This window comes from Rhododendron vialii, chromosome 9a, assembly GCF_030253575.1.
Source record: "Rhododendron vialii isolate Sample 1 chromosome 9a, ASM3025357v1".
NCBI classification, from domain to species: Eukaryota; Viridiplantae; Streptophyta; class Magnoliopsida; order Ericales; family Ericaceae; genus Rhododendron; species Rhododendron vialii.
The window spans coordinates 33,660,319-33,678,901 of record NC_080565.1 but is presented as its reverse complement, the minus strand read 5'-3'; the positions used below and the strand labels follow the sequence as shown (position 1 = coordinate 33,678,901).

The following is an 18,583-nucleotide window of genomic DNA, read 5'->3' as shown; positions in this document are numbered from 1 at the left end:
TTCTCAATGTCCTCAATCTTAGTCACATGGCCTTATAAAATGGTACGTAAGCCTCAGTGCGAAACACAGAAACTGGTGCAAAAATGAAGTACCTGAGGCTTCACAAGTGCAGGCTACCCCAAGATGAGCCATGTGATCTTTCAATTGAAACCAGGAATATTACTGGCTATGGTACAAGCATTGGCAGCAAGCAATCTGGGGATTTCATTGGTAAGGTGAAAGGGTTTGTGGAAGCTATGGAAAGAGTCATCAAAACTAGGGAGCCAAGGCAACCACCACAAGAAACCTCTAGGGTTGGTGAAAATGGTGGCGACGCCGCTCAGGGGAAAGTTGATGTTTGAATCTCGAGTTTGTTGCACGCAAATGAATAACTACTTGCGTACTCGAATTGAATTCAATCAACAAACTCGAAAAAAACAATATACTCCAAAAGTGTTCAAGAATGCAGCGACATTCATCCCGGTGGGCCGTGGGTCTTTGGGTTTTTTTTCCTATTTGTTCTTGGTTTGTTTGTTTAATGATGAAAAGTTAATTTACCAAAAAAAAAAAAAAATGCTCTACAAGAACTGGTTGCATAAATTTATTTGTTTGACCATTTTCAGTTTCATCTAAAGCATAAGGTGTTCTTTCACGCAGTAGAACCATTATAAAGTGCACAACAAACCAAAGAAACGAATAATACCTTCCATTTTGTTATAATTAGTGAAGTTTCTAGTGTAGAGAATCCTTTAAAGGAAATTATAGAGCATACGCTCCAATTTTCTTTAGAAAAGATTTGAAGTAATATTGAAAAAGAAATTCCCAGTAGGGGTTTAAGCTATGAGCATCATGGCTCTGATACCACAAGTACAACAAGCACTAACATTATGCTGTGTCCTACCACTTTATTTTTACAAGCACTTCAAGATCGTATTTGAATCTTGAATCAATGAATCTGCGGAGAAGATTTACGCGTAAAAAAATTATACTGTGAAGAGACACATAATATTGCCCGACATAGTAATCACTAACCAGTCAACAAAAACGTGCTTATATCTTTCAATATGAACGTGTACGAGTTTCGTGGCCAACTTGACAGCCTTTTGCTTCAATGTCAGGTGGTTCGGACAATCCTGACTCCTCTCAAACGCATTTAAGATGTGGAAACCACATTACAAAAGTTACCCCTTCTGCATTTTCCACATTCTTTTCTCCGCTTGGGTCATTGCCCCACAATTGTACGACCAAAGCTATTTTTATGACACGTGTCATTTTTTTTGGGTTCCTAGCATTTTTTTTTTGTGCCAAACTAGACTAATTAGATCTTGTTCCAGTAAGATTTTTATTTTTTAAATACTTATTTTTTGTTTAACGAGACAAATTTTTTCGCAATTTTTTCGCTTTACGAGACAGATCATTGTCTCACAATACATCTCCTTTTATTAAAAATAAATAAATATTTATTTTAATTAGTGAAACATATCCTAAACGGTATTTTTGGTATTCAATCAAGAAATACTCACGGTTGTAGATAACTCATGTCTCTTGTCTAAATGAAATAAATTGTATTTTTAATAGAAACAAGTACTCCCTCCGTTCTAAAATGAATGATCTTTTTTAAAAAAACGTATTATTTTCAATATAAATATTAAAAAGAAAAATGTTAGTTACCGCCCACCGAGCAGTTCATGTGCACGAGTTCCGTGGCTTAGATGTTAGTTGCCGCCCACCGGGCAGTTCATGTGCACGAGTTCCGTGGCTGAATTGACAGCTTTTTGTTTCAATGTCAGATTTTCGGGACGTTCATTTAAATGTTAGTTGCCGCCCACCGGGCAGTTCATGTGCACGAGTTCCGTGGCTGAATTGACAGCTTTTTGTTTCAATGTCAGATTTTTGGGACATTCATTTGAAACGCATTTAAGATATGAAACTTAATGTGTGCAGGCCCCACTTTTGCTATAAGTGTGGATGTGTGTAAATGAGTTCCCATTAGAAGGGAAAAATCCAAACGGAGCCTTTTACCCATGATTTCCTTGATAATACTTGGGCTTAATTACTTATTGCGCATTTTATCTATATATATTTTTCACTTTACCCCCTCCAACTATAAAACGGTACAACCTACCCCTTTATCTATTAGAAATGGCCATAAGCCAAACTCTGTTAACAGAAGTAAGTGTGATTACAAATATACCATTGGTCTGGCGGGAATGGGGAATGGGTACCAGACTTTTTTTGGCGGAAATTAGAATGGCAGGTGAGACCTCTACTTTAATATTCTCTCATTCCTTGATATTTCTCACTTTACTCTTTATCTGGAACCCAAAAATGGCTTTTCTAGAAGCCAACTAAAGCTATCAAACAGTGGACAGAGCATCAAATCCTGCCATTTCTTACTCTCTGATCAATTTGTTCCATTTGCAAAGTGAAACAGAAAAAGGTTTGAAGCTTTACCTTTGTGAAATGATTTGTAAAATGTCCACTACATAGAATTTCGTATTTTAAAATGGTTGTTAAATCATTTGTATGTGAAAGCTGTTGCTGTGATTGTGAGGATTTATACCATTTTTTTCATTTATTACTAGTAGGCCCAAGAAAACTGTAGTTAATACTGTAGATTTGTTTTCTATGCATGTGTTTTGTTTGTTTTTTTGTGTCTGATAATGTTTTGTCAAGTAGCAGTAGATTCACTAAGGCCCTGTTCAGCTTATTTTTTTGTCCTTATTCAACTTTTTTTTTCATATTTATTAGTTTTTCATCAATTTTTTGGGGATTATTGCATGGTCATGACAAAGAGAAATCTAAAAGTAAAAAATTACGATCGAAACCTAATTTTTTTGAATAAAGACAAAAATAAGTTAATAAGTCAATTTTTTTGTCTTTATTAAAAAAATTTAATTTCAATCATAATTTTGTATTTTTTAGATTCCTCTCGTCATGACGATGCAATAATTTCAAAAAAATTGAAAACTAACTAACAAATACGAAAAAAATGTAACTAAGGACAAAAAAAATAAGTCAATTGACTTCTTTAGCTAAACGGGTTATTTTTTTGGTAGTGGTCCCCGAAACACTAAATGTTTTTCCTTGTTTTCATACCTGGCAGTTGAGCCCTTTAATGGCTTCTCAAAAGTTCACATTAAATATTCACTCTGGGGAAGAATGGTGTTTCCCCAGATGATATATGTGGGTGGGTTGGTGGGTGAAAGAGATGAACTAGGGTTTTATTTTGGGGTCTGGCTATATCTATTTTTATAGTGTGCATTTATTAATTTTTTTCCTGTTTTACAGCCCTTTAACGATCAAAACTAACGGCAGGGCTAATATGTTATGAATTGGAAGATAAAGGGGGTAGATTGTACCGTTTTATAGTTGGAGGGGGTAAAGTGAAAAATATGTATAGATAAGGGGGGCAATAAGTAATTAAGCCTACTTGATAGATGCCAATGCTCTTCTTTTTCACTCCGTGAGCCCAGACTAAAACTTACGGGCTCGTGGCTCTTCGAATCATCCCCTGATGGTATTTTCCTTCCCGACTATTCTCTCCATTTTGCTGCCAATTATTCCATTTTCCAGGTAAATTTTGGGGTCTCTCTGTTGTAACAAATCATCTTCTTGGATCTTCTTCCTCATCTTGTTCTTGATAGGTGTAATAGACCCAACTTAAGGAGACCCAAGTGAGAGATTCTTTCAAGTTCCTCGAATTGTTGAAACCCCTTTTGGCAATTTCCAAATAAAGACTCTCTCGTTTCAATCTTCTAATTCGGTTCAAGAAAAACATGGGTGTCGGTTTATCTGTGCTGATAGCACTCAAGGCAGCAGTTCTGTTCTTGGGTTTTGCTTATCTTAGGACCCTTGGCTTCATGTTGTTGTCACTGCCCTTTTTATATGCATCTTTGGTGGCTATGTTGGTCTCAATCGCATCTCACCCATCCATTAACCTCCCCATGCTTTTGGGGAAAAACACAGATGGAACTTTCCCCATTTGGTCCTTGGTTATGTTCAGTCCGTACTTGTATTTCGTCCGGAGTTTCTCCGCGTTACGAAGATTGAGCAGCGGGGAAGCTCCTTATAGTGAGATTTGCGAGGGTTTGTATGTTGGAGGGTGGCCTAGTTCGCCTGAAAAACTGCCCCCTGGGAATCCTGCTGTCATTGATTGCACTTGTGAATTACCAAGGAATTTAGAATTTTCAGGACACGCGTATTTGTGCATTCCGACTTGGGATACAAGATCACCTCAGGCTAGTGAAATTGAATCTGCTGTTCGGTGGGCTTGTAGAAAGAGAGCTCAGAAAATACCGATCTTCATTCACTGTGCTTATGGTATGATTGAACTTCCAACCAGTTTCCTGTTTCATATTGAAGCGAACTTCTTGTGTCATAGAATGAAATTGGAATCTTCTACTTGAAGTTACAAAATCGATGGTAAATATTACTATGATTCAAAAGTTCAAATCAGGCATGTTATTTCATATTTGAACTCCCGTAACCATTTTAGACAAAATAGTAGACTGTAGTAAACTGTAAACTGGCATGAGAAAATAGATTTCTGGTCGTCTGTAACCTTGTATGATTAGTTTGGGACTGAAAAGGTGAATAATATTAGGACCAGATGATCAGGTTGATACTTCTGTGTGGAGTCCATGGCCATTGTGTCTTTGTACTACTTTGTTGAATCCTTTTTTGCCTTCCTCTTGATTTAAGGTGTCCTCAGCTTTACTTGTAGTGATGGTCGCAGTGTGCTCCTGTGTTTTCTTCAAAATATGACCTAAACTTAGGAGCCATCTCTCTCTTATTCCCTCAAGCAGTTACTGGACTTCCATCGGGATATTTATAGCTGACAGAGCTATAATTTGCCTAGCAGTTACTGCTTTAATGAAGTAATAAGCTCATGTCAAGTAGCAATGTAGCAAATATGCCCAAGTGGGGCAAGGGAGAAATTTTTGGGTACCCAATGGATACCATGTGGCCGTACCCACGTTGTGCCCGAGCAGCCCATCCGAGCCGTCCAAAAGTGTGTTGGATGGCCCAGATTGAAACCCTCTCTCTCTTTTTTCTCTCTTTAAATCCCAACCGTCCAAAACCGAAATGGAAGGCTTGGATGCGCCGTGCGGGCACCACGTGGTACCCACCTGGCACCCAAAAATTTCTCGGGGCAAGGTGTAGCACAGAACTGCCTTTGCCTGAACAACGATAGAATGGATAGAGGTTGCGTCTTGAGCTCAATGGTTGACTCACAGAGAACCAAAATATGCTGAGCTGGGCCTGATTTCTTAGCAAAGACATAATCCTAAGGAATTTCATTAAGTTCACCTTCCATTGTTTGGTCTGATTCAAAACCGTTTTAAATTTTAAATTTCACATCATTTGCAATCTATGTTGCTAGATATGCTACTTCCCTAGTGAATTACATTTTGGAACACGTTTCAAAATACGATACACTAGCATTCCGAAAGGGTGACTTTAGCAATTTAAAGCGACCCCAAAGTTTTTTTTGTTTTTGTTTTTGTTTTTGTTTTTGTTTTGAAAGTTAGTATTGTTAGAATAGTTAGATTAACACCTTGGTGGAGGAGTTGAACTCCTGATCTCCTTTCTAGTAGCACTTAAGTGCACCCCCTGATGCCGTCGGGCCAAAGGCCTCTTGGCCAAAGCGAATCCAAAGTTTCCAATAGAAACAAGAGAATTTGGAGATTTAGGAAGAAAAAATGAGAAAAAAATGAATCTAATGCTTTCAGAATTGTGTTAAACATGATTATTGGACATAAAATTTACCTATTTATCAGATGATTTGAGAGAAGTGGTGCGGATGTACCAATTTCGGCTCCTTGCCTGGGGACCATCTGAGTTTGAGGTAATATAGGTTGCAACACTTCTTATTGCAGTATTTGTGCTACAATAAGATTATTTTCAGGAATTTGGGTGCTTGGGTATGGTCAGATTTCATTTCTGAGTCAATAGACTAGATCCCATTTACTTCAATTTTAAGCACTCTAGGCATATACAACTAAGCTGAAAAGCTCCCATTCTGTGTTAGCTAAAAGAGAACTAACAGTGTGTTAGGTGAGAGTCGTGAGACTATGGTGAACTGGAGGGCAAACTGGTTGCAAATGTTGAAAGCACTTACCGATTTCTAGATTTCTTATTTGTTTTTTTTCCCCCCTTTCTGTATTAGCGGCATCAGGAGTTTTACATGGAACAACTGGTATTCCAACTGCATTGATTGTTCCAAAGCTTCCTAAATTTAGAGGCTTGTTACCAACTCTCTTTGTTAATTCATGAGATGCTGTCTCTAGGTCATGGACGAAGTGTTGCGGTGATGTGTGCGCTGTTGGTAGCTCTAGGTGTGGCAGATGATTGGAAGAATGCTGAGAAGTTGATCAAAGGAAAAAGGCCTTATATTCGTATGAATGCTCTCCACCGTAAAGCCTTGGAGGAATGGTCAAAGCACCGGATATCTACTCCAAAGAGGAATGAAGAGAATGATGTAAGTTCCATAATTATGTCTACTGCTTCCGGACGCTCTCAATCAGTTAGGCCAGATGGAAAAGCGAATTGAGTAGTATACCAATGTTCACTGTTTTAATCCCTCGTCTGTTTGTTGGGAAGGAATGTATTGTTGACATTGCCATTTGTGGAGGTCGGACACATCCTGATTATGCTGTTCTTTCACTGTACTATTCAGCCCGGTATCAGAGATTCTGTATTTGATTATATTGTGGTTCAGCCTTACAATATCTAAACGGAAATGGCTTTAAGCATACTTGAGTGCCGTCATACTTTTCCTATCAAAGGAGAATTGCGTTTGTCATGTAAGAGTGTTTATAGGTTAAACTTGCAGTTGAAAACTACAAGTAGGATGTGGCTGTGAGTAACATGTTTTTCCAATAACTAGAAGGATTAGTGTACCCGCGTACTGGGAAGGGAAAAACATCATAGTATTCGGCTCGGCTCATTTAGTATACAAAGGAGCCAAGCTTTTGAGTGTAGCCGAGCTTTTGAGTGTCGAACCCAGCTCGTTTAGTAAACAAGCCTAAAACTTGAGCTTGAGCTTGGCTCAATTACTAAACGAGTTGAGCAAAGCCATGAGCTACAAGTTCGCTTGCAGCCCCAGTCTAATTGCCTGCTTATTAGTTTGACAGGTACGGATTCATTGTTTTCAAATTTTGACTCATATTGGGGCAATGCTAGGAGTAATTTTGCATTTTCACCTCACGTTTTCACTTTAGTACCAAGTATATAACAGGAATAAAGGATATGATGGTAAAAATTTGTGGGATTAACTATATCAGTTTAGTATTTCATTTTAGTACTAAGTTTCTGTCAAGCATTGTAATTCGATGTGATTTTTATCTTCACTGTGACACCATATCAGTTTGAACAGAACAGAACTCCAGGAAAACAGTGACAGATTAGACAGATCACTAAATCGGCAGAACAGAACTCCAGGAAAACAGTGACAGATTAGACAGATCACTAAATCGGCAAAACTCAATCCCAATCAATCGGGAGAACAGCACTCAAATAGAAAGAATTTTTTTTTTATCTCTCATGTACAATAGGGACTCTCGCATTTGTCCTCATTAGTCATTACATTACAATCACCTTGAATCTACTGGAACTGTATATATCACTAGAATCGAATGAATAGTATACAACGTTACGGGATTTATTATCCCAACAAATACCGCCCATGGAATCTGGAACTTTGAGTCATAAGTGTACGCATTGGTTTAGTGATCTTAAATATGAACATGGATTACGATTTCGAACTACCACCGGACTTTGCAGCTTCTGCACCGCTTGTCATGAAAGATTCTCCACATCCACACTGCCCTTTAGAGTTGGGATTGATAAATATGAACTCAGATCTGCCCATAAACCAAACCATGTGTCAGAGGTGGTAAAAAGAAACAGAGAAAAAAGGATCATAAAAGCTAAAACCTGGATCTAGTGACTTAGAAAGCCAGGGAAGTCAAGTCACAAGATGCAAAAAGAGTTTTGCCAATTGAGATTATGGAAGTTAGTCGACTAATAGCATTCAACTACACAACCGGCTGTCAAGGGTTCAAGTCCCAGCTCATTGCACAAGGACTCAAATGAGAGTAATAGTAGTAGGACTCAAATGAGAGTAATAGTAGTTGTGGTATTAACAAACATCAATTGTGAGTTGATTGCATTTAACTCTTACAAACTTAGAAATGGAAGGACACACTGGGAAGTGGAAGTCTGCATTTTTTACAAGGTGGACCATACACGCCTTGAATTTAGTTATGGTACTAAACTGACTATTGCAGTTCGAAAAAAAAAAAAAAAAAACTGACTATTTACCAATGGTGGCTTTAAGTTGCAAAGTCAAGCAATATCAAATAGCCACTACATCGAAGTCACATGACAACATTATCCTGAGCATCCAACTTTGTAGGCTGTTTTAGATGCTTGGACTTTACCTTTTGATCCCCGATTCAATAGAAATATTTCTTCAAAAAAGGATATTATTCTCTCCATTGCGGTTAGACTCATATGACTATACCTCCCCGCCCCAAAAAAAGAAGGAAAAAAAAAAACCCTATTCCCTTTGAATAGAGGAAACAGGTTTAGAGTCAGAAATGTACTTTTCTCAGATTTTTCAGTCAAAAATGTATGTCCGAGTTATGATCTATATCATAGACCATGAGAACAGGTTTACGTCAAGTAGAAAATTGCTTCAGAGATGTGTACGCAGCTATCAAATTTGTCTGTGCAAATAACCATTACTGACATATGCTTTGTACCTGAGTTTGTCATCGACAAAATCCATCGTGGTTCCTATGACATGCATGAGAGCCTTTGGATCAATCAATATCTTCACACCTTTATCTTCAACCAACTCATCAAACCTCGCTTTCTCATCTGTGTTTTCAGTATATTTGCCCATTAGAATCTGATACTAGTGAAGCAAATGATCACATTTAAGTTGAACCAATCAGAGTAACATGCAATTAGCTTGAAGCACAAAAGCATATTGAAAGGTTCAAAAAATGCTTGAAATCAAGCCTGATAGAACCCTGGGCATAATAAACGTTATGATGGACAAATCACCAAAATAAACAATGGGTTTCAGTACGATACAAGCACTATCTGGAGTCTAGAGGATCATCGAGAAAAGCACTCTGATTGTTTGAAAAAGGAAGAGGCCGATGATTTGTTCTGGAAGAGGGGATATAAAGGCCAAACGTTCTTTTCTTGCAAAAGATATAAGCAAATACAGGTTAGAAGTTTATCCAAAAAAAATACAGGTTAGAAGGATGCTCAAACACTTTAAAAGGCAAATAATTATCTGGTGAGTTGCCAAAGGGAGAGGGGAGTGGCCAAAGGGTTGCCAGTTGATGAGGAAAGAAGGGTTGCCGGAGGGGGGAGGTAACCAGAGGCGGAGAGGTGTGTGGCCAGAAGTGACATTGGAGGCCAGAGGAGCGGGTTGCCGAGAGTCAAGGTGGGAAAGGGAAGGAGAACAACGAAAATCTGTTTTCAAACCAAGTGAAACTATTTTATTCTGACTCAAAACTTCAGATTTTGAATCTAGTCAACAATTTTAGGCCGAAACCCCTGTCCATCAAACATGTTCTCCATTCCAGCTTCCAAAATATTTAAAAACAACTAAGTTACAAAATAGGACCAACCTAAAAATTCAGATTTCCAATTCAACAGATGTCAATTAAACCATCAATAGCATCCACCCTAATGCAATAAATAATCAACCGAGCATTGGGTGTGCTTAGCCCCAACATTTTCAACTTCAAGCTCTCGAGGTCCTTCCTAGATCTCTGCTCCGCGCAACTTTTATCGCAAGTAGCCAATTGGTAGAAATAACATGATAGGTGCTTGTTGTGCAATCTGACCTGAAGAAAGTTTTCTTCAAATCTGCTCTAATTTCCATCTCACCCGGTAATGCTTATTTGATAAACATTGACTAGGTGTCCTAGGTATTGAAGGGTCCTAGAGAGGCTAAGGTTGCTCAATGAATATACATGTCTCTGGAATTGACAAATGCTAGTTCCTAATTACAATGTTCCAAATATATGTCGTGCGTAGATTCCGAACTCCCAGTTTGAGAGAACATCTTCAGACTTTATATAGCTCCATTGAAAGACGCATGGCACTCGTGTCTTAGACTTATGTGCAGTTATATTTGATATCAGACCAAAGCTCTTACTCCATTGTCTTTGACGATCTTTATTCAAGAACCCTAGGACAACCAAAGCCATACACTTAGCACAGGTTCTGTATATGGAGATCATCAAGACATATGAATCCTGTAACATTTTAAACTACTACCATTAAGCCAAATGATGAAAGAAATGAGGTCAGAACTCAGCAGTTGGGGTATTTTAGGACTTCATCTTCTTGCATGAACCAACACATCAACAAACTTAAGAGTGAAGAGGCATCCACCCGTCAAACACGGAACTTAACAAATGGAACCAAACGTCGGCAGTGGTTGGTCTCAAGAGGCAAATGTAATACTTGACACTGGTAATTATGTCTACAAAACTATGCGAAATCTTCAATGATATATTTTAGATCCACAATTGACGACCATGGTTCACTACAGCACATATAATCAAACATAACAAAAACTGCATCAAAGGAAGTGCACTACATTATCGTAGGGCACTATTTGGGTACGATATAGAAAGTTGAAGGCAAAATCTACCTAAAGATGTTTAAGTCTTGGATATCTTGAAAAGCACTGATTTATTACATTAATGATATCCTAAAAATGAAGGCAATGGATCGCCCTATTTTTGTAAGATAATACTCGAATAATGGTATCATACTTGTGTCCAGAAACGAATTAAGCCCATCTTTTCAAGTTTTTCATGATCTTTCTATAAAGCTTCTTAGTCTGTGGTGTCAGAATCTAGATGAAGAAGAATGTGATTCTGAATCTTAGGATTCAGACGTTTGAAACGGACTCGAAGAGGGAAGTAACACCCGATAGAATCAAACATGTGGGAATCTGATCCACTGATCCCAACTCTTCCCATGATAACCTAGATTCGAGACTGATCCATTAAGTAAGGAACTCTATTAAATGTTTCCCGGATACTATTCCCAAATTAATTCAATCATTTTAAGGAAATTACCGCATGCCTTGAATTACTTGGTTTTTGATTCCTAGTAATCAGATTCAAGCCTGCAAGCGAAAGCAAACGACTTCTTATCCGACAAAAGGAAATTTCATACAGAAACTACATAAAAAATCGATATATCCAGGTTCTAGTCTAAAAACCCTAACTAATAATAATTGAACAATTTCAAATATATGGCTGAACTATATTAAGCCGCAACACCAATGATCTGCGTGAAATTGCAGAACACAAACAAATCTGAATTATAAGGCGAGAAGAAATGGATAGGTGGTGTAAGAGAACCTGCGTAATTAAGGGTGTAAGATAAGCCGTTGCAGCCGCGAGCCTTGACGCCGAGCTTGAGGAAAGGGCGTTGCCGCTGCTGCAAAAGGTGGCGTACTCTGGCCGCCGCCGTGTCCGTTATGGTTAGGGCTTGCCGTCGAGCAGCGGCCCCCACCTTCTCGGCGGCGGCTGACAAGATTCTCGAAGAAGCTGCAGCCATCTCTCTCTCTCTCTCTAGAACGTTACGAGCACGCGTAAAAATTAAAAAATTCGTTCTCGTTTTTTCCGGTGGGAGTTGAGGATATACCGATTTATTTACCCGTCTCGCTTATTTATTGGTGCTACTATTTCCCGTCTCGAAAAGATTATCTGATTCGCAAAATAACAAAATACGTTACGAAAATGCTAGCGCCAAAGAAAATTTATCCCGAAAGTATTTCGAAAAGAGTAACTAGTGGTTGAAATTCATTTTGATGCATGAGATCCGATCATCAAAGTGAATCTCAATCACTAATTGTTTTTTTCAGGACACCTTCGGGGTAAGTCTTCTTTCATTTTTTTTTTTTGCCTCTAGAATATTTGTCATTGAGGCTCCATTCCGCTAAAATTCTTAATGTTTTAAGTATTTATTTTTTATTTTACGAGGTAGATTACTCTCTCATAATACATCACTTTTATTTTAAAAAATAAATACGTTTTAGTCAGTGGAACATACCATCATTTCTATTAACAAATTTAAATATTTTTATTATTATTTTTTTTAAATTCTCGTTTTGCATAACGGGGAGCAACTTCCTATATTTTCGAAAAGATTCTTTTCTTAAACTACTCCGTTTTTTTTTTGGTCAGCCTTAAACTACTCCGTTCCGGAAACCTTTTTAAAAAATAAGTACTTATTTTGCCACTTCTCATTCAAAAATAAAAAGGTTCATTCCACAAAATCCAAATAAAAAATTCATTTCATATTTTCAAACTCAAAAATAATGTAAATAAAAAAAAATTCAATTTTTTTTTGCACCGTATTAAAGATCTTAATGAGATCTATCAAACAAGATCCATAGTGGTAGGAAAATTATTTGCGTAAACACATGATTTTTTAAGCTTGAAGTTGCCTTATACAAAAAATAAGATTGTTGCTATGATAATGGGCGCCGATGGAGGGAAATCGTACTGGCGGCCTCGGCGGGCCGTTTCCGGCTACCGGACGGCCGATCCGAGCAGTCCAAAAATTCAAAAAAAAAAAAAACCGAGGGGGCCAACGCGAGAATCAACGGCATCCGAGATGTGTAGGGTGCTTATCCGAGCACCCTTTTTTCCGTGTATATGATCAAGCACCCTACACGGAAAAGGGGTGTTCGGATCAAGCACCCTACACACCTCATATGCCGTTGATTTTCGCGTTGGCCCCCTCGTTTTTTTTAAAGAATTTTTGGACGGCTCGGATTGACCGTCCGATGGCGAAGACGTCCAGGCGCGGCTACCAGTACGATTTCCCTCCCCAGCCGGTCGGTACCTATATAAATTCTTCCAAAATAAGTATCAGCTTTCTTATTTTTGGGAACAAACCTTCTTATTACACAAAAAATAAGTTCTTATTGTGTTTCTGGAACACAGTCTAAGAAAATTTCTAGGTAGGAAAAAATGAGGATTAAGCTCCGTTCCGGAAACAAGAATAAGTACTTATTTTTTAAGAAGGTAATTTCAAGTTTAAAAATCATGTGTTTACGCAAATTATTTTCCTATCAATATGGATCTTATTTAATAGATCTCATTGAGATCTTTAATATGGTGCAAAAAAAAATTAAAAAATTATTTTTCATTTACATTATTTTTGAGTTTAAAATGTGAAATAAGTACTTATTTTTTAAGAAGGTGTTCTGGAACGGGGTCAGCCTAACACTTGGCTTTGTTTGTTTTCAAATTTAACTTTGTTTTAATTTTGTTTTTCAATCATTATCCTATATCTTTCTCTAATCATTACCATATTTCTCTAATTGTTAATTTTATTTCTCTCTCTATCTCTCTCCATTCTTTTCCCTATTTTTCTCTTTACTCACTACCAGAACTAAAATACCTGAAGTTACCCTATTTTTCTCTTCACTCACTACCAAAACTATGAAGTTACCAAACAAAAAAGTTTGATTTCTTTGTTTGGCTTGTCTAATAATTTTCCTCTCTCTCTCTTGTACTTCATCGAAAAATCAAGAGATGATGATGTAGTTTAGGCTAAACTTAAGTTATTAAGCTTCTACTGGAACCTAACTCAAATTATGATTTCCCAAAACAGAACAGTGTAAGGTGAAATACACGTGCTTAGTATATTGTGTAGATAGATTTACATATCACTTCTATCATTCAATTTCCTAAGTGTCGAATCAATTATTCAATTCTCCAATTCTCCTGGTGTGCCACGTATATTGTGAACACACATGAATTGGAACCACAAATTGCTACAACCCATGTTGATGGCCAAATATAGTGTGGCCCAGCTTACACTCAGGTCAACTGATCCTGAAGGACTAATCTCATTGTCCACTTGCGGGGGTCCCACCCTCGACCACCCTTCATACAAAAGCTCATAATCGGGTGTTGCCAAAACAAATGAAAGCTTTATATTTCAACCGAAAATCCGGAGACAGTCTGTATTTTCATAAGTGAAGCGTGCTGGAATTGTCCCAGTGCCAATGTCTGTCTGTCTGTCTGTATGGCTGAACATATCATGGACAGAATTTTCAAGGCATTCACGAATGTGATAGGGAGAACATTAAACTCATTAAGAAGCCGAAACTATAAATTGCCTAGCCTGAGATTCAAGCCGGAAATTGCCAAAAGGGCACGCAAGGGATTCCTGCAATGCCAATAGGGTGACTGAATCGACAAAAATACCGAGTCCAAATACAAATTGGTTTCCATCAACACATTTTCATCATTTCCACGTCGATCATCATCAATAAGACTTACGCAGTAATTTCCCGTTTTATCATCAGTAAGATCTTAATTTCGGAGGATATATATCTTTTTCTCCTGCAGCTTCCTCCTCTACGACAGCACGAACACACAACTACTTCCTATCACCAACCCACCGATCAACAACACAACACAACCCAACCCAAAGATGATACAAATAAGAACCTGATTAAGTTACTATCCAAATTAAACCTTCATGAAACTTTCCTATCCCTCACAAGCAATAATCAGATAATGAGCAACGTAGATCCACAGGGAAAAGCAAATAAACCAGCAGCCACGTACTAATGCAACATGATAGAATGAACTGTTGAGTCAATACCATTAAAGGGGAACAGGCGAGAACATCATCTTGTAAAATTAAAAACTGCCCACAATAGCACAGCTGAAGTTATTACCAATAAACATCAACAATGGTCAAACTTCATACGGATAACCATTCTCATAAACAGTCACGCAAAGTAACGGTCATCGAAAAGCCATGCCAAGTGATAATGTACATTTATTTGTTGTAACAACAACGTTCATCATCGACTCGTAGTATTTCCAAAGCAAGAGCTCCACAAGTCGGTGAAGAGACCAGTTCAGCTCTTATGAGCCTCTCCTTCAGCTTTCTGTGAAAAGATGACAAACTTGTAAGGCACAGAAATTAAGAAGAAAAACAAAAAATGCAGTGCAAGGCAAGGCAACATCAAAATAATTTTTATGTGGAAATCAAGAATACGCTCTAGTCTGTAGAAACTGACACACAACGAACAGCTACTTCAATTGATGGGAAGAGGTCAGAGTTCCAAGGAACATCCAAAATAATTGCTAACGGAACTAAACTCAAGCAATTTCCAGAAATACTCAAATCATGGAAAGGAAAGGATTGTACGCATAAGGAATGTACTCTTTTTTCCCAATGTTGAATAGTTTTCTTCCAAGGTGAGTTGTGTAAAAAGTGTCAACCAAACAAGCCCTGTCTATTAGGCTTAGTTCTTATACAAAAAGCCCTTTGAAATTGCAGGTGTTCGGAATAGCACTTGGGTCTCACAAAGAAAAGTTTGGTCACCGAGTGTAGGAAAGAACTGTAGAAATTCTTTTCTGATAAGTAACCAAGCAGTTGGGTTGCACCTTAGGGGCCACAATCATGCAACTTAGTATGCCTACTTTAACCATTACAGGTTTGCAAACCTCTCTAAAAAGACTACTATACCATCATATTTTGACCGTCTCAGTAACTAATAAATGGCCTTAAAGTCTAAAATGGAGCAACAAATGACCGCATGCTATATTCGCAATCTAGAGATTAAGGCGATGGAAAAATTGGAAGCTGTCGCAGCCCAGGAAAAATCAATTAATCTTAGCAGAAGTACCTAACTGGAAAAAAGCCAATCAGTGACAACTTTTGTAATCACCATGTCTCAATACTGACAAGTAGGAATTTCCACAAATTTGTCAACTAGCAAAATGCATGCATAGAGTTCTAAGAACGTAATTTATGTATTACATAAACAAAGAAAAAGAAAAGCCTCTGGTTCTATGAAGATGAATTGAAGAGCAAGAGCAGAAAAACATAATTGCTATGCGTGCAAATTTTTTGTAAGAAACAGGAACATGCAATTGAGGTGCAATTGACAACCAACATCTTCCACAAGAATTGTTGAATAGGTCTCCCTTTCAACTAGGATTTGGCATGTCTCCAGTCAGCAATACCAACAGGACCATTGAGTTTTGCAAAATGTGGGTCCATCCCGGGCTCACCTCAACTATCCAAACTGTTCATTTATAGTACTCGTCAAGAAAATCACCTGTGCAAAATCTAATCACATTTTTTAAAAACAAAATCGCTAAATCATATAATTACACATGCCGGATCCACCTCAACTTTTGCATGGATTATCTTCTCACAAGCCCAACAACATGAACGGGCAATCCATTCGGTCACAGAGACAAGCTAACTCCATATATAGTTATAAGTCAACCCTCTACAAATACGAAGTTTTACTCCATTCTGGCGGCTAAGATGAGTACAACGATATGATAGAACCGTGATGTTTGCAAGGCAAACACAATGGAAAATTAAACCCAAACTCCCACTACTTATTTTCCTTTTGCTTTCCACAGTTACAAAACAAAGCATAAATATAAAAACACAAATACTGTAAGAACAGCACAGATATAAATTACCAAATTAGTTACCGAAACAAATAATAAATGAATCTATGCAGCTCCAACACGAAAATTCCGAAAAACTGGGGACACGTCATGTTGGGGAACGCGTTTTAAATTTTATTTGTCTAGAACCGAATTAACTTATAAGTCTAACAAATCAATCAATAAGAGACCCTAAAATCCCGTACCTTCTCTGCCTTCTCCTTCTCTGCCTTCTCTTTCTCAGCCTTCTGCCTCAGCTTCTCCATCCTCTCCCTCTCCATTTTCTTCAAAAACCAAAACATCACAGAAACATCCAACACATCAAAGACAACGATATGCATACATATATACACACACACACACAGAGAGAGAGAGAGAGAGAGAGAGAGAGAGAGAGAGAGATTGGAAGAAGGTGAAAACCTGGATGTAGACGTTCTCAGCAGCACGCTCTTCCTCGCTAAGGACACGGCCCCTGTCATCGCTCAAGTAGCGAAGGCCTGGCCTTCGTTGGGCCTCCATTAAACGAAGCACCGCCGTTGATCTTCGCATAGCCATCGATGATCGGTTTCACAGTAGTAATCCTAGATGCAGAGAGAGAGAGAGAGATATTTCGATCAGGTGGGAGTAGAGTGTGATGATGATTAGAGTCAACAAACCCTAGGATAGGATTATATAGGGAGGAGTCATGTGGGTCCGGTTCGCAAACAGTATTGGAGACCAGTTTTGGGTAAAACTAGGGACGTTTTCGTTTGGCACACTCTGGATTTGTTTGCCACGTAAGATATACGAATTGGTCCCACCAGAGTCTCGGAAAGGTTATGCTCTTATCTGCAACACTACTGTTCGCAATTTTTTATTTCCTTTTTTTTTCACTGTTTTAAATTTATTAATTATCTCAGCTAGAAGAATAAAAAATAATTGAAATGTAGAGTAAGATTTCAAAAAAATTATACGTACGATTTTTTCCTATTCTGTGGTTTTTTATTTTAGTTTTTTAGTTTCAATTATTACTTTTTAAAATTCTCTCTCAAAAGGTTTAACATGATCTAAGGAAAATTTAAAATAAAATATAATTAATAATAGAACAAAATTTTATGAGGAACGGGCCTCTATGTGGGAAGATATTTATAAAAAATAAATTTGAGAAATTTATCCTTGTAAAAAAATAACTTGATTATTGTTATTAACCTGTAATCAGTTTGGTTTAGTTGAAACGCACATCATAGGAATTATTATTTGTCTTGGTTTTGTTTGTAATTGTGTTTAATCTAGTTCGGTATTAAATTTCGTGACTTAATTATTACTATTTATTTTGACGGTTGAAACTAGAAAGTGAAAAAAATCTAATTAGCATATAAAAATTATGTGAACGTACTTAAAAAGGAAAAAAATTGGTAGCCTTTTGCTTATAAAAAAAACATAGTAGCCTTTTTCAAGTAATGATTTTCATAACCCTATTTTTTATAATCTCACTTTTTTTATAATGTGAATTACAGTATTATCCTCTCTCTATTTTCTAATATTTCATGCCTCAGTGGAGGATTAGCGGGAGAATTAGTTATAATAATTAATTAGTTCACAGGAGTCTAGAAGCTTGTTTATAGTTTGAACTTCAAACCTTTTTAACAAGGCTCGAGCCCTAGTCTCTCTTGTCGAAGGATCAGTTAGATAACTCTTGGGCTAAAAGCACTTTGGTTTATCATTTTTGAAGGGCACGGCTATTCGCAACATTTTATGGGCTACAAGCACTTTAGTTTATCATTTTTAAAGGGCGCGACTATTTGTAACATTTTATTTTCTCCGTTAGCCTACTTTCTTTACATAACCCATCCCTAATTTGTTGGGCGCCGCTATTCGCAGCCTTCTATTTTCTCCCATAGCCCGTTAAAAATTTTCAATTATACTCGACAGTTATTTACCGAAATTGAGATATATTTTCAGCATCCAATTATCGAAATATAATATTTTTTTCAACAGCTATTTACCGAAAATGTATGTTCGGCAGTTGTTTACCAAAAGTTGAACATATTTTCGACATGTAGTTACCGAAATATAATCTTGTTTTCAACAGCAATTTACCGAAATGTTATTTATGATTTTCAACAACC

General features: G+C 37.5%; 3 protein-coding genes across 3 annotated transcripts; 1 reads left to right on the top strand and 2 right to left on the bottom strand.

Annotated features, from left to right (window-relative positions):
* Positions 1-3,415: 3,415 nt before the first annotated feature.
* Positions 3,416-6,737, top strand: LOC131300635 (uncharacterized). Its single transcript, XM_058326569.1, has 2 exons — positions 3,416-4,302; positions 6,273-6,737. Exons 1-2 carry the CDS (start codon positions 3,759-3,761, stop codon positions 6,533-6,535), a joined length of 807 nt encoding a protein of 268 aa, XP_058182552.1. The 5' UTR covers positions 3,416-3,758; the 3' UTR covers positions 6,536-6,737.
* A 716-nt stretch (positions 6,738-7,453) lies between these two features.
* Positions 7,454-11,679, bottom strand: LOC131300638 (iron-sulfur assembly protein IscA-like 1, mitochondrial). The gene is made up of 3 exons (XM_058326572.1): positions 11,391-11,679; positions 8,751-8,868; positions 7,454-7,847 (listed from the first exon to the last, which is right to left on the bottom strand). The coding sequence occupies exons 1-3, from the start codon at positions 11,587-11,589 to the stop codon at positions 7,736-7,738; spliced, it is 429 nt and encodes a 142-aa protein (XP_058182555.1). The 5' UTR covers positions 11,590-11,679; the 3' UTR covers positions 7,454-7,735.
* Positions 11,680-14,634: 2,955 nt separating this feature from the next.
* On the bottom strand, positions 14,635-17,226 carry LOC131300640 (uncharacterized protein At2g27730, mitochondrial). Its single transcript, XM_058326573.1, has 3 exons — positions 16,896-17,226; positions 16,682-16,759; positions 14,635-14,950 (listed from the first exon to the last, which is right to left on the bottom strand). The coding sequence occupies exons 1-3, from the start codon at positions 17,028-17,030 to the stop codon at positions 14,921-14,923; spliced, it is 243 nt and encodes an 80-aa protein (XP_058182556.1). The 5' UTR covers positions 17,031-17,226; the 3' UTR covers positions 14,635-14,920.
* Positions 17,227-18,583: the final 1,357 nt, after the last annotated feature.

Excerpts from the sequence above, each read along its gene's own strand:
- LOC131300635 (XM_058326569.1), top strand. The coding sequence starts at position 3,759 with ATGGGTGTCGGTTTATCTGTGCTGATAGCACTCAAGGCAGCAGTTCTG. Across the intron at positions 4,303-6,272 it reads CTTCATTCACTGTGCTTATG|GTCATGGACGAAGTGTTGCG; the intron begins GTATGATTGAAC and ends TGCTGTCTCTAG.
- LOC131300638 (XM_058326572.1), bottom strand. The coding sequence starts at position 11,589 with ATGGCTGCAGCTTCTTCGAGAATCTTGTCAGCCGCCGCCGAGAAGGTG. Across the intron at positions 8,869-11,390 it reads TTACACCCTTAATTACGCAG|ATGAGAAAGCGAGGTTTGAT; the intron begins GTTCTCTTACAC and ends CTGAAAACACAG. Across the intron at positions 7,848-8,750 it reads TTTGTCGATGACAAACTCAG|ATCTGAGTTCATATTTATCA; the intron begins GTACAAAGCATA and ends GTTTATGGGCAG.
- LOC131300640 (XM_058326573.1), bottom strand. The coding sequence starts at position 17,030 with ATGGCTATGCGAAGATCAACGGCGGTGCTTCGTTTAATGGAGGCCCAA. Across the intron at positions 16,760-16,895 it reads CTGAGAACGTCTACATCCAG|AAAATGGAGAGGGAGAGGAT; the intron begins GTTTTCACCTTC and ends TGGTTTTTGAAG. Across the intron at positions 14,951-16,681 it reads AGAAGGAGAAGGCAGAGAAG|AAAGCTGAAGGAGAGGCTCA; the intron begins GTACGGGATTTT and ends ATCTTTTCACAG.